The sequence below is a fragment of the Otolemur garnettii genome, unplaced genomic scaffold, assembly GCF_000181295.1.
Source record: "Otolemur garnettii isolate 467f Iridium unplaced genomic scaffold, OtoGar3 scaffold00081, whole genome shotgun sequence".
Classification (NCBI taxonomy): Eukaryota; Metazoa; Chordata; class Mammalia; order Primates; family Galagidae; genus Otolemur; species Otolemur garnettii.
Window position 1 is genome coordinate 4,917,769 of NW_003852476.1, and position 13,863 is coordinate 4,931,631.

Genomic DNA, 13,863 nt, shown 5'->3' on the forward strand with positions numbered 1-13,863 from the left:
CATTTTGGCCGGGGCTGGGCTTGAACCTTCGATCCCTGGCCTATGGGGCATATTGAGCCATAGGCACCACCAGCTACTACATTATTTTTTTAAAAAATATTTTATTCATCCCATTTTGATAGTTTCTTTTTCCTTTCTGTTTAGTATTATAAACAATGTGGCATATTTTCTTTGTTGAAAATCTACATGTTCAGAAATTTGCTAGGACTCATGGACTCAGTACAATAGTTGTACTTACGGCTAAGATTTATTACCATGACATAGTAAGGATATACAGTTGGATAATTAGACGTGGGGAAAATAGGCTGAATCTGAAAGAACCCAGGGGCAGTCTCCCTTTATGCTCTTTCTCTTCCACAAGAGGTCACAGAGTCTCAGTATTCAAGGATTTTGTTGGAGGCTGATCACATAGGCACCCTCTCCCTATCATGTACCAAAATTGTAAAGCCCCAGAAGGAAATAAGATTGAGTATAAATCATATTGTTTGTATGAATTTTCTAGGCATAGTGAAATAGCCTTAACAGCTGAGGAATGGCAGGAACACTCAACAAATACCAAACAACAGCAAGAGCCATCCTTGCAAGTAGACCCTTCTAAAGTTAATAGCCTCAGACTTAGTTCACTCTTCCACATACCTTCTTATGTACATGCACAAATTTCTAGAGTAGGCTGATACTAGAAAGAGATGGATCATAAAGTTCAGTAAATGTGTATTGAATTAAACTGGGTAATACTTGTAGAAAAATATCATATAAGTTTCAAGCTAATTACGCATAAGTGAACTTTCATAGTATAATCCTATTCCTTCGTTGGAACTGCTTGTAATTAATAATACTACTCTTACTCTAAAAGCAGACTAAACCGATAAATGGTAGCCTTAATGTAAAAATAAATAAATAAATAAGTTCTTTATTTGGCATAACAGAAAGGTGAGCAATTCTTCAAAAAGGGGACTCATACCTACAGCATCTAATACTATTAGTTATCTATTATCTGCCATCTTTCCTACTATGCTAAATTTCCTTCTATATAAAGATTAATCTTTGAAATAAAAGTTTTTTAATAAATTATTATTTTTAACTTCATACAGATTTGTAGAAAAATGCTACATCGCCATGTGCTCATATTTCGACTGCCTAACTTACAGATATTAGATGGAATTCCTGTGAATTCAGATGATAGGGCAAAAGCTGAATTTCACTTTTCTGAACTACAAGCAAAGAAAAATTCGGTAAGAACTATATTACTTACACTTTACCTTGAGATGTTATAAATTATTAGTAAATTAACATTACATTATATCATGTATTTTGACTTAAATCTTTAAACCTATGGTGTTTTTATAGATGATCTTAGTATCTATTTAGTGATTACTATCAAAGGCAGCTTGGTCTGGCAAATAGAGCACACATATGTACACATGACCCAGGGTAGATTCTTTTCTTAATAATGTACTTTGATATAAGGCAAATTATTTAATATTTACATATTAAATGTGTCAGATGATGCTAGAAAATAAGAAACTCTGACATAACACTTTCATAAATAAAAAATAACAATAAAACTGCTTCCATTTAGGAATAGAAGGAATTCTACCCTCAACTCACTAGACTGTATAGTTCACGTAAAAAAGGAGATGTGCACCTCTGTTCTTATATATTGGCAGGATGATTGAGGTTTTTACCCATGAGCCCTAAAATGTATCTCATCACAGCAGACAAGAGTTAGAGAGAAAAGAAACCACAATGATATTTCCATCATTTGGAAATTATGTCATTGACCACCAGTTTCTTCATGACCATCCTCTAAAAACTAAATTTAACACAGAAAATCTAAGAATTTTGAGCAGAGAAGTAATATTACTAAATCTGTGGCTTTGCAAGGTTTGAGGAAGAGACTGGAGAAGGCAGAAAAACCAGTAAAGAGGCTTTTTTAACAATACAAAACAGATATTATGAAGATACAGACTAGGGCAGAGAATGCAAGTGACTCTCCAGTGTAAATGAAAGCCAGAGACTAAGGACATTAGAATCAATGAACAAATGTTACTCTAAAAGTAACATTTAAGAGGAAAGAGATAACACTACTGTAAGTGTCCCCCTACCAGGCTTTCACTTAACTCGCTGTCTCTGTAAGACAAGCAGATTCCCAAAATACTGAACTTCTGATACTATTTGGCTCCTCTCTAGTCTGTTTCTCCCTTTAGCAACAGATTCACTTATCAAAAATTAGCTTTATAATTTAATTTAAAATTATTATTTTAAATAAACAGATGAAATATAAGTGCAAATTTAAAATTATTATTTTTATGTTTCTAAGAAAACCAAATTGGGATAATTTGGAAAGTCTAGATAAAGATCCACATTCATGCCAACACACATACAAATATAATGTCAAATTGGCTGTGGGAGAAAAAATGTAAAATATGAATAAAATGATAAAAATTCAGGGCGGTGCCTGTGGCTCAAACAGGAAGGGCAGCAGCCCCATATGCCAGAGGTGGCAGGTTCAAATCCAGCCTGGCCAAAAATAAATAAATAAATAAAAATTCAGAGAAAATATGTAGGAAAATATGTTTTTAAAATCTAGACCAATTCTCATCTTTGGATTTTCTCCTTATATCTTTAAATTCGTGCTACTTTATAGAAACCTAAACTGGAAATTGTAAATAAAACCTTAAGGGTATACAAATTTTCCAAGAACAGTCAGATATAATAGCAATCAATTGACCATTCCTTACAGAAAAGGCCTTGGGCATTCATCAAAAGATTGATGAATGCATGTACTATTATATATTTTAAATTGTTTAAGATGAATATGAATTATAATTCTTAATGATTCACTGAGTTTTTGATTAACCCTAACTTTTTCTGATTAATGGTGATTTTTTTTTTTTTTTGAGACAGAGTTTCACTTTGTCACTCTTGATAGAGTGCCAAAGCATCATAGCTCACAGCAACCTCAAACTTTTGGGCTCAAGTGATCCTCTTGCCTCAGCCTCCTGAGTAGCTGGGACTATAGGGGCCTACCATAATGCCTAGCTATTTTTTAGAGACGAGGTCTTGCTCTTGCTCAGGTTGGTCTTGAACTTCTGAGCTCAAGCAATCCACCTGCCTCAGCTTCCCAAAGTGCTAGGATTACAGGTGTGAGCCACCACACCCAGCCTGCTGGTAATATATTTTGATTAAAAGGGTCTTCTATTATAGGTCAAAGCTACAGACACTCATGAGCCTTAAAGCTGTATGGTGTTTAAAAATATTAGTTTAAGCAAAGGAAATTGATTTGTTTGTATATTATATCTATAAAAATTTTTCTAAAACCTATGTTTTGTAAAAAAAATCTTAGCCACTGACCTATATGATGTAACTAAAAAAGACCACCAACTAATATTATCTACTCAAATTCCTATCTCAGCATTTCAAAGAGAACAAATAATCAAACAAAATTTAGTTCAGTGATCTAAGTCTTCTTTTCTTTTCTCTATTCAGTATTCCTGGAGCAAGCCTCTTAGTGAAAAAAAATGCCACATGTACTAGTTTATTGCTACTGAAAAAAATACCACCAATTCAATGGTTTAAAATAACACAATTTATTATCTTACAGTTCTGTTGGTCCAAGATCTAAAAATGGATCTTACATGTCTAACATCAAAAATATTGACAGGGATCTGTTCATTCTGGAAGCTCTAGAGAGAATTCATTCTTTGCCATTACCAATTTCAAGCAGCCATCTGCATCCCTTGTCTCATGGCCCTTTTCTAGAAATGGCATCACTTAGACCTCTGTTCCTATTATCACTTCTCTGTCTCTTTTCTGACCTTCTGCCTTCCTCTCCTAGACAATCCATGATAATCTCCTCATCTCAAAATCTTGACTTTCTCAGCCTAAAAAGTCTTTTGCTATGTAAGATGTCTTGAGGATTAGGAGAGGGGAGGGGCATTGTTCTTCCTACCATACCACATTTATCAGGGCTCCAGTGAGATACCTGCAAAAATTGTCACACAGAAATTCATAAATTCTACTTTAAGGTTATGTTGGCTAAATTTGAAACATGTAATCACTTAGAACAACTTTAAAGATCCCAATTTCCATATAAAATTCTTTAAAAATTGATTTAATTCAGCATAAACTCAAATATCAGTCAATGATAAATATTTCACTAAAGGGTTTGCTTGTTGGCTATTCTTTTCTATTTCTCATACAGTGAACTCAGATTTTCACATTACTATACCATGGCATCATTTTGAATCGATGCTATGTCTAGGAATTTAACCATCTTTCCACCTAGTTATTCTGTATATAAACATTTTATTTAAAAATTATATTTTGGATTCATCTATACATGTTTAGTAAAATAGAGAGAGTATTTGAAATAAGCCTTTATATTAGAGAAATATATTTTATCTCAAGATTCAACACAATTACTATTTTTATAACAAGATCAAAATTAAGCCATTATTTGTTTTAACGAGCTATTCAAAAGACACAATATAAAAAACTGTTCAAGTTGATCAGTCTAATGTGTTTTTCTTCATTTTAGTAGCTGCTATTCTTTCTTTGACAGCAGATAAGGAAAAGATAAATAAAACCTGAAGTTGTCTCCCCCCCCTTTTTTTATTAAATTGTATCTGTATACATTAATGCAATCATGGGTACAATGTGCTAGTTTTACACACAATCTAAAATGCTTTCATCAAACTGGTCAACATAGCCTTCACAGCATTTTCTTAGTTACTGCGTTAAGACATTTATATTCTACACCTCGTAAATTTCACAACCAAAACATTTTGGTGGTTTGGTTTCAGAAGAAAATGTGACAGCATTCTAAATTACTTATGGAAAGAAACTCCCTCCCACAAAGGAATTAGGAGATTTGAAAATGGTTAGATTTAGTAAAAAGACTATTACCTTAGCATTCATTACAAAGCTGTGTTCTTGGTAACACTAAAGTATAATGTAAATTAATAATTTTATAAAAATAAGGTAATCATATTTTTTAAAAGGTCAGTCTTAATGACAGGAGAGCAGGCATAATTTCTAGGGGAAATAAGAATCCTTTCCCTAAAATGCATTTTCTCCTCCATTTGCTGATTCCTGAAATTCTTTTAAAAGCCTCTTACTCCTTAATAGGTTTATAATATAAACACTGTTTAAAGAGTTTTATTACATTCATTAAAATTATTGTAAGGTGCTTTTCTTAGTCCCCATTTTATTTGCTTGTTTGTTTTGAAAAACAAGTTAACTGCAAGGCACCAATGAGGTAATGTGAGGAATACAAAGATGTGGGAGAAAGCTTTTACTTTCCCTTAATTCCCATTCATTAAAAAAGGAGAAATATTACAAAGGTTATTCACTTCTTTGTTACGACTCTATTTTTTTTCTTGAGATAGAGTCTCAATATGTTGCCCTTGGTAAAATGTCATGGCATCACAGCTCACAACAACCTCAGACTCTTGTGCTTAAGCGATTCTCTTGCCTCAGCCTCCCAGGTACTACAGGTGCCCACCACAATGCCCAGCTATTTTTTGTTGCAGTTGTCATTGTTGTTTAGCTAGCCCAGGCTGGGCTCGAACCTGCCAGCCTCAGTGCATGTGGCTGGCACTGTAACTGGTGTGCTACAGGCCCTGAGTCTGTTAAGACTCTTTGGAAAGGGGGAGATGTTATCCAGTACTAGATTCTAGTTAGTGATTAACACACAGTCCTAAAAACAGAACAATTTTCTGAGAGAGGTTAAGTACTCAGAAGACTCTGCTGATTTTACTGGCTTTAGTCCTAATTCTGAGTTTAGGCAAGCATGTAACTCCTGACTTAAAATAATTTAAGTTGATTATCAAGTGAGCCTTGTGATAAGAACTAAACCTATTGATCTGATTTTTGGAGATGATTTGTTCTTAATTTTATTTTATTTTGTTATATAGGTTATTCCTGTTACCAACTGTCCTATAGATGGTGGATCACTCGGCCCAGTGAAAGCTCCTCCCATAAAGATAACAAATGTAATTCTACCTGGTGGATTTAGCTACTTGGGACCTGACTTCACTTTAACTACCAACATTGAAGGTATTTTGACACAGAATTTCAGAGAGAATGTAAAAGAAACACTTTGTGTAAAACAAAAATCTCACTGATATTTCTAATACTACTTAAAATTCCATGATTTTAACTTTTCCTAAAGTTGCCTATTTGTTCAAGTTTCCTATGGTCATTCTGATTTCAGAAAAATATAGTACTTTTTGTTCTACTCAACTACTAATATGTTATAACTAAATATTTCCGCAATCAGAATGTAAACTTTGTGATACTTAAACAATTTTTTCCTGACTTAATTCTTTCCAAAGTTTTTATTTCCTTTCAGGTATGCCATAACAAACAACTAGTAAAACCACTTCATTAGTGCATCCTACAAAAAGTAGAAATCAGAGGTGAAAAATATAACAAAATCTGGAACATGGAGGATAGGTTACAAAGAGATCACACTTTTCTCTTGAAACCACAAGTAAACATTCATGAAGCTAACAGAGAAGAGTTTCAAGAGGTAGAGTTTTAAAGGAGGGAGCTTATTAAAAGAATAAGCATGCAATGGTTTATTCTATTATATAAATTTTAATTCAGGTTTAGAATAAGCTTGTTCTCTAATTCCAGATCTTCCCTAGCTATCATGTTGGCAAAATTGGGGGTAGCTACTCCTTCTCTAAGGGCTTGCCTCTTCCATCCCTTTTAATTTCCACTTTGTCCTCAGACTACTGTTAGACAGTAACAATGAACATCACAACAATTATAAAATGATCTAAGAGTCTACAAAGAATACAGTAGCTTTTAAGTTTTTAAAGGAAGCCCAGCTTAAAGAAACTCAGCATAATTTACTCTAAAATATTATATTGTGCCTAACTTATTTTTCATGCTTCCACGTCTTTATGACTTCAAGATTTTAATCATGATGAGGACTGTTATCCTTTTGTCCAGGAGATAAACCACCAGCAAATTGGATATATTAAATTAGTCAGCTTCAGAAATGTCATATCTTTTTTTTTTACATTAGTTTAACCCTGCATTTATCTCCAGCATTCATTTTCTCAGGTATAGACATACCTCGTTTTAGTGCCCTTCACTTTATTGCACTTCACAGATAGTGTGGTTTTTACAAACTGAAGCTTTGTGGTAACTCTGTGTCAAGCAAGTTCTGTGCTCACTTTGAATTTCTGTGTCAAGTTGTGGTAATTCCCTCACTATTTCAAACTTTTTCATTAACATGTTATCTTTGACGGCGATCTGTGATCAGTGATCTTTCAGATTACTGTTGTAAACATTTGGGGGCACCACAAACTGCACCCACATAAAACAACAAACTTTACCGATAAATGTGTGTATTCTGATTGCTCCAACCACCAGCAATTCCCCAAGCTCTCTTCCTCTCTTCAGGCGTCCCTATTCCCTGAGACACAACAACCTTGAAATTAGGCCAGATAATAACCCAACAATGGCTTCTATGTGTTCAAGTGGAAAGAAGAGTCACTCATCTCTCGCTCTAAATCAAAAGCTAGAAGTGATTAAGTCCAGTGAGGAAGGCATATTGAAAGCCAAAAAAGTCAAAACCTAGCCAAAGAAAATTAGCTAAGTTGTGAATGCAAAGGAAAACTTCTTGAAGGAAATTAGAAATATTTTTCCAATGAACACACAAATGATTAAGAAAGTGAAATTTTATTGCTGATATAGAGAAATTGGTCTATATAGAAGACCAAACCTGCCACAAGTCTAGTTCTTATTCAATTCTACAAAGGCTAAGAGAAGGTGAGGCAGCTGGAGAAGAAGTCTGAAGTGAGTAGAGGTTGGTTTATGAGATTTAAGGAAAGAAGCCATCCCTGTAAAATAAAAGTGCAAGGTGAATACCAAATGCCAAAGGAGAAGCTATAGCAAGTTATTCTAGCTCAGATAATCGATAAAGGTGACTACATTAAAAAATAGGTTTTCAATGTTGGTAAAATTGGAAGAAAATGCCATCCAGGACTGTCACAGCTAGAGAGAAGTCAATGCCTGGCTTAAAGCTTCAAAAGCTGGGCTGACTGAATCTCTTTTTAGAGGCTAATGCACCTGGTGACTTTAAGCTGAAGCCAGTGCTCATTTACTGTTCTGAAAATCCCAGGGCCCTTAACAATTATGCTAAATCTACTCTTTCAGTGCTCTATAAATAGAAATACAAAGCCTACATGGCAGCACATCTTTTTATAGCCTGATTACTAAATATTTTAAACCCACTATTAAGACCTACTGCTAAGAAAAAAAATCGCTTTCAAAAGATCACTGCTCATTAACAATGAGTCTAGTTACCCAAGAGCTCTGATGGAGATGGAAACGAGATGAATGTTGTTTTCATGCCTGTGAACACAACCACTATTCTGCCATACACAGATCAAGGAGTTATTTGACTTTCAAGTCTTAAGATTTAAGAAATATATACTGTAAGCCTACCTACAGCTGCCATGGGAAGTGACTCCTCTAATGAAACTGGGAAAATTAAATTGAAAACCTTCTGGAAAGGTTGTGGATGCCATTAAAAATGTGCATAATTAATCGAAGAGGCAAAAATATCAACATTAACAGGAGTTTGGAAGAGTTGATTCCAGTCCTCACTGATGACTTTAAGATGTTCAAGACTGTTGGAAAAAGCAAGAGAACTAGAAAGAGAAGTGGAACCTGAAGATGTGGCCAAATTGCTGCAATCTCATGATCAAACTTGAACAAAGGAGGAGTGCTTCATACGAATGAGAAAAGAAATGGAATCTACTCCTGGTGAGGATACTAGAAACATTGTTGGAATGTCAGTGTAAGATTAAGATTATTACATTAATGTAGTTGATAAGGGAGCAACAAAACTTGAGAAGATTGACTACAATTTTGAAAAAAGTTCTACTGTGAGTAAAATGCTGTCCAACAACATTGTGTACTACAGAGATATCTTTCATGAAAGGAAGAGTCAAACAATACAGCAAAATTCATTATTGTCTTATTCTGAAAAATTGCCATTGCCACCCAAACCTTTAGCAACCACCACCCTGAGCAGTAAGCACCAAACAACACTGGGGCAAGACCATCCACCAACAAAAAGATGATGACTTGCTGAAGGCCCAGATGATTGTTAGCATATTTTAGTAATAAAGTATTTTTAAATTAAGATATGCACTTTTTAAATATATAATCCTAGTGTATAGTTAATAGACTACAATACGGTGTAAACATAATTTTTATATGCCCTGGGAAACCAAAGAAATTGTGTAACTCACTTTATTGTGATATTCACTTTATTGCAGTGGTCTGGAACCCTACCTGCAATGTCCCCAAGGTATGCCTGTAACCTTTTTCAAGATATGTTATACATCTCTTTCTTTGGATTTTCTGGAAAAGTCCTGTAATTTTTTGTCCTATTTTTTGACTGTGTTGCTCCAATTTTTATTTTGAAATGTATGGTCACTTTATTTGTACATTTATTACAGATAAATGCAGACCTGGATATTTATGTATTTTTAAATTACCTAAAAAGGATCAAATAGCTTCTACAAGCTCAAAGAAATTTAAATCACATTAAGTATTAGCAATATATGCCAATTCTGTTTTTTTTTTTAATTTTAGTTAATGTTATGAAACATATATAGCAGACATTCTGCAGAAGGACAACCAAACCTTATTACTTACTATTTACATTACTCAATATTTCTCATTGTTTCATAATTTTAACTGTCTGAATTCCTATTTCAGACAAAAAAAACAAGAATGCTGGGATTCTGGCAAATAATCCTCGGAGCATCCATGCAGAAATAGCTTTTCGGCAACTCAAAGGGATAAATGTCTCTCCATCTCTTTTATCACATCAGAATATTGTATCTCCAACTGCACACATCTACCACAGCAACCAAGATGAGGGACGGTAAAGCTATTCTGTGTTTTCATAGCATTTTCATCATTAAAAATATACTCTCCATATTTTTGCTCATCACGTATAAGAAATATTGTTATCTGCTACTATATAAATATATTCCTCTGGGATCTGAGAAAAGCTGTACGATAGCATAATGCGTATTTTCCCACATTCACCAAACCTTTCCCAAAGTCCAGTATTTTTATGTCATAATTCAAAAAAGCTTAGAAATAACTATCAAGATGTCAAATACTGTTCAAAGAGTACTAGTGCTCACTACTGAAGGAACCTTGAAATAATTACAAGGAAACTACTTATCATATTTTCTCATAACTTATTTACTCATTGAATATGCAAAGCAGCTTCCTTATACTTTGAATGGCAGATAAATTCAACTCTATGAAACCATAAAGGCCAGAAATTTTATAAATACTTCAGAATTCTCTTGAAAGTTCCCTCCTGCCCCTGCCTCCAGTCGGGACCCAGCCCTAGAGCCCAGCAATGCCTATAAGACTGCTAATTCTCATTAAGAATCCACTCTGCTGCTCAACACCCATCTACCTACAGTATGAATTACCTGTCTCCAAGCTTCTTTGTACCCATGACCTACTGAGCACAGATCGAGTTTAGGCCCGGCTCTTGCTGCACTGATTTCTCTTTTCTATAATTAGTTATGTTCTCTGAGTCCTCAGGATAACCCAGTTTTTAAATAGGCAAGAATAGGATCATTTTCTCTCTTTTTTATAGTATTTTTGAAATTGCACATATATAAAATACAAAAATTATTCACTGTAGAATTACCTTGAGTTAGCTTTATTCATTAAGAAATCAAGTCATCATTATTTGACTCATAAATATCTTATTTCTTACAGAATTCCTGGGAGCAACCTTCCAAGATCAAATCGCATGTAACCACCTAAAGAGAAATGAGCATACACCAGGAAACTTTTTTCTGTTTAATAGTTGTCCAAAAATGAGTAGATACTGGTCAGTGAAAGAAAAAAGAAAGATAATCATGTTACTTACGTTATTGAAGCACATCGGTTCCATATGAAGATAATATATCACCTTTCATGAACTTGATTTAATATCACCTCTCTTAAAACTTTCTTTATGGTTATCTTAATTATTTGTTTGAATTTCTATATTATAAAAATCATGGACTATGACATCATACAATTTGAAAAGATAAAAGTGACATGAAACAAAGTCCAAAGAATCAAATGCTTAGTTCTGGTATTAACTATAAAACATCATTATGGTCTGTCATATGAAAGATTAAGAAAAGATAACTTTAGGAAGTATACTTTCATTTGTAGAATATCCATTCATTTGGGATTACATTTGAGATTCCATAAAACTAAAGCACACATTTCTTACAAAACACAACTATGACTAAAGCAAGATGAGTTTTGCTGGTTGGACTACAGATTCATTTCTTGGACTATACTTTAAAAAAAAACCTCAAACCAGGTCTCCCCTCAAAATTGTTTAGAGATGCAAATTGTAGGCAGTAGTACTTCCTAAATGTGTTTGACTGTGGGTACAACCAGTCATTTGCACTCCAAGAAAAATGAGTCCTATTTCATATACAAATCACTAATTGTGCCTATTGTGATATAATTTTATAGGCAGTTTCAGGCTGACAAAAACATGTTCAAAGATACATTTAAAATTTTGACTTTAATTGAATTTCACTAAAGATAATTTTTCTAAACCATTATTTCATATAGTCCTAGGATATATCAAATATCAATGACATATGATTTTAAATTGGCTTATTTGTTAAATACAATCTTTTAAATTAATTGATTACTAAACTGCCAATCATATTTTGATATAAATGGGCTCCATGATTCCTGAAATGTTCTATTTAAATTTTTAAAGTACTAGCTCAACATTGCATATATTTTCTTACTACTTTGTGTGTTCCTTATATGGAAGTAAATTAAAATAAGTATACTTTGTAATCTATCTAGAATAGTTTTAAAGATATTTTGGAAACTATATAATTCCAATGTGTATGCAACAGTTTTGTATTTTTCTTTCTTAAATGCTGTATGTTTGTGATTTAATCATGTGATATTTAAAATTTCAAATCTAATTACAGATTGATTTTGCTCTACTTAATGTGTGGTTTTTAAACAGCTATTACACTTAGGTGGAATAAGATCCTTTGTTTAAAATCGATACTGCAGTTCTTAAGATGTCCAGGAGATGTCTGTGTTGCCCTTCAGTTTGGACAATTGCTTTCATTACAGGGTTAGGACCATCTGCTCTTCATAGTTTATCACTAAATCAGTATCACCTGCTTTTTTTCTTTTATGATTCTGTTTGAATTAAATGTTGAATGTATGATACTTTTAAAACAGAAAGTGTCTTTTTAAATAATAAACTAGGGGAATAATAACTGAAATAGGTTTTTACTGGATAAAAATATTCAAGAATAAAAAAATATAAAGCAGAAAAACCATACCTTATGCTGCATAAAACACCTAGTATCTTAGCATATTTTCTTTTGGCCATTTTTCCTCTGGATTTCTAATATATTTGACATTTATCATAGAATTTTTATGTACATACATTGTTAAATTTGGAGCCATTTAATTATTTTACTATAAATTTTTAATTAAATTTTAATGGTGTCTGAATTTCTTCTTGAAATTAAAATAATTTTTTTTTTTGGCAGTTTTTGGCTGGGGCTGGGTTTGAACCCACCACCTCCAGCATATGGAGCCGGTGCCTTACTCCTTTGAGCTACAGGCGCCACCTGGAAATTAAAATAATTTTTAATATATAATTTGATAATGATACTAAGAAAAATAATAAAAATGTATTTAGGCATTGCTACATGCCATATAGAATATAGACATAGACCCAATCTTCAAGGACTTTTTAATATAAATATATAATAAACAATTTTAAATAAAAGCAATGAGAGAAATGATTATTAACATGATTCGGCACAGTCATTCTGATTTTGTTTTTTGGGTTTTTTTTTGGCCAGGAGAGCAGATGACCTTGACATGATATACCACTCACCTGGTAATACCTACATTGGTTAAGCTATTGGTTATATGTAATTCATAAGGTGATAGCTGTAACTCCATCCCTTTCCTACTCAGTAAAAGAAATGAAAATGTCACTGAATATGAGTAATGTTTTTGTAAAAGTGATTTTAGATTTTCTCTAAATTATTTCTTAAGTAAATAATTTGTGAACTGAAATTTTAGATTATAGTTAAAATTACTTATAATACACTTAACAACTGATAGCAACAAAACAGACAACTAGTGCTTTAAATTTATAAACCACTAGCAAACATTTCAAATGACTTATCCTAATAACAATCCTGAAGCAGGCATGACATGAACTGTCTCCATTTATATATAAAGCAGCTGTGACTTAAAAAGGAAAAAAATACATATTACACCTAATCAGATTTTTTTAACTTCAAATTCATTGCTTTTTCAATTAAAAGCAAATTAACAATTAATTGTTACTAATACACTACTTAGATATGTAAAGACTGTAAGCTATTTATTCATTCATTATGCAGTGTATAGATAAAACATAGTATCTACAGTAAAACCATTATTTCTTTGCTTCCAGCAATTGTCTTGATAGATTTACTTTGTATGTGGTCATATATATGATTATATATAACTTATTTTCAATTAAGGGCAATCCCACAAACAAACTAGAAAGCTAGAAGTTGTGAATTTATAGACGAGGACCTCCAATGATGAACTGAATATAGATGTCAAACTGATCATCTGACTTCTATCTATGAAGATAAACTTGTGCAGAACGGGCTGTGAGGTGGCAGGTCCCCCGCAACTTGGGAGATGTCCAAGGGATGACTCCCCCTCTACTTATCCTCCTTCTCAGAGAAACAACATGTTTTCCTTGAAGTTTCAATATTTAATTACAGAAGAAAAACATGTTTCCCT

At 33.1% G+C, this 13,863-nt stretch overlaps 1 protein-coding gene across 1 annotated transcript in view; it reads left to right on the forward strand.

Annotated features, from left to right (window-relative positions):
* LOC100951160 (leucine-rich repeat-containing protein 9) overlaps positions 1–11,020 on the forward strand; it is a 139,707-nt gene extending 128,687 nt beyond the window's left edge. The window contains exons 29-32 of the mRNA XM_023515882.1: positions 1,092–1,232; positions 5,919–6,060; positions 9,751–9,919; positions 10,783–11,020. Coding sequence (XP_023371650.1) covers positions 1,092–1,232; positions 5,919–6,060; positions 9,751–9,919; positions 10,783–10,822 — 492 coding nt within the window. The 3' untranslated portion in view covers positions 10,823–11,020. The remainder of the gene's footprint in view (positions 1–1,091; positions 1,233–5,918; positions 6,061–9,750; positions 9,920–10,782) is intronic.
* The last annotated feature ends 2,843 nt before the right edge of the window (positions 11,021–13,863 follow it).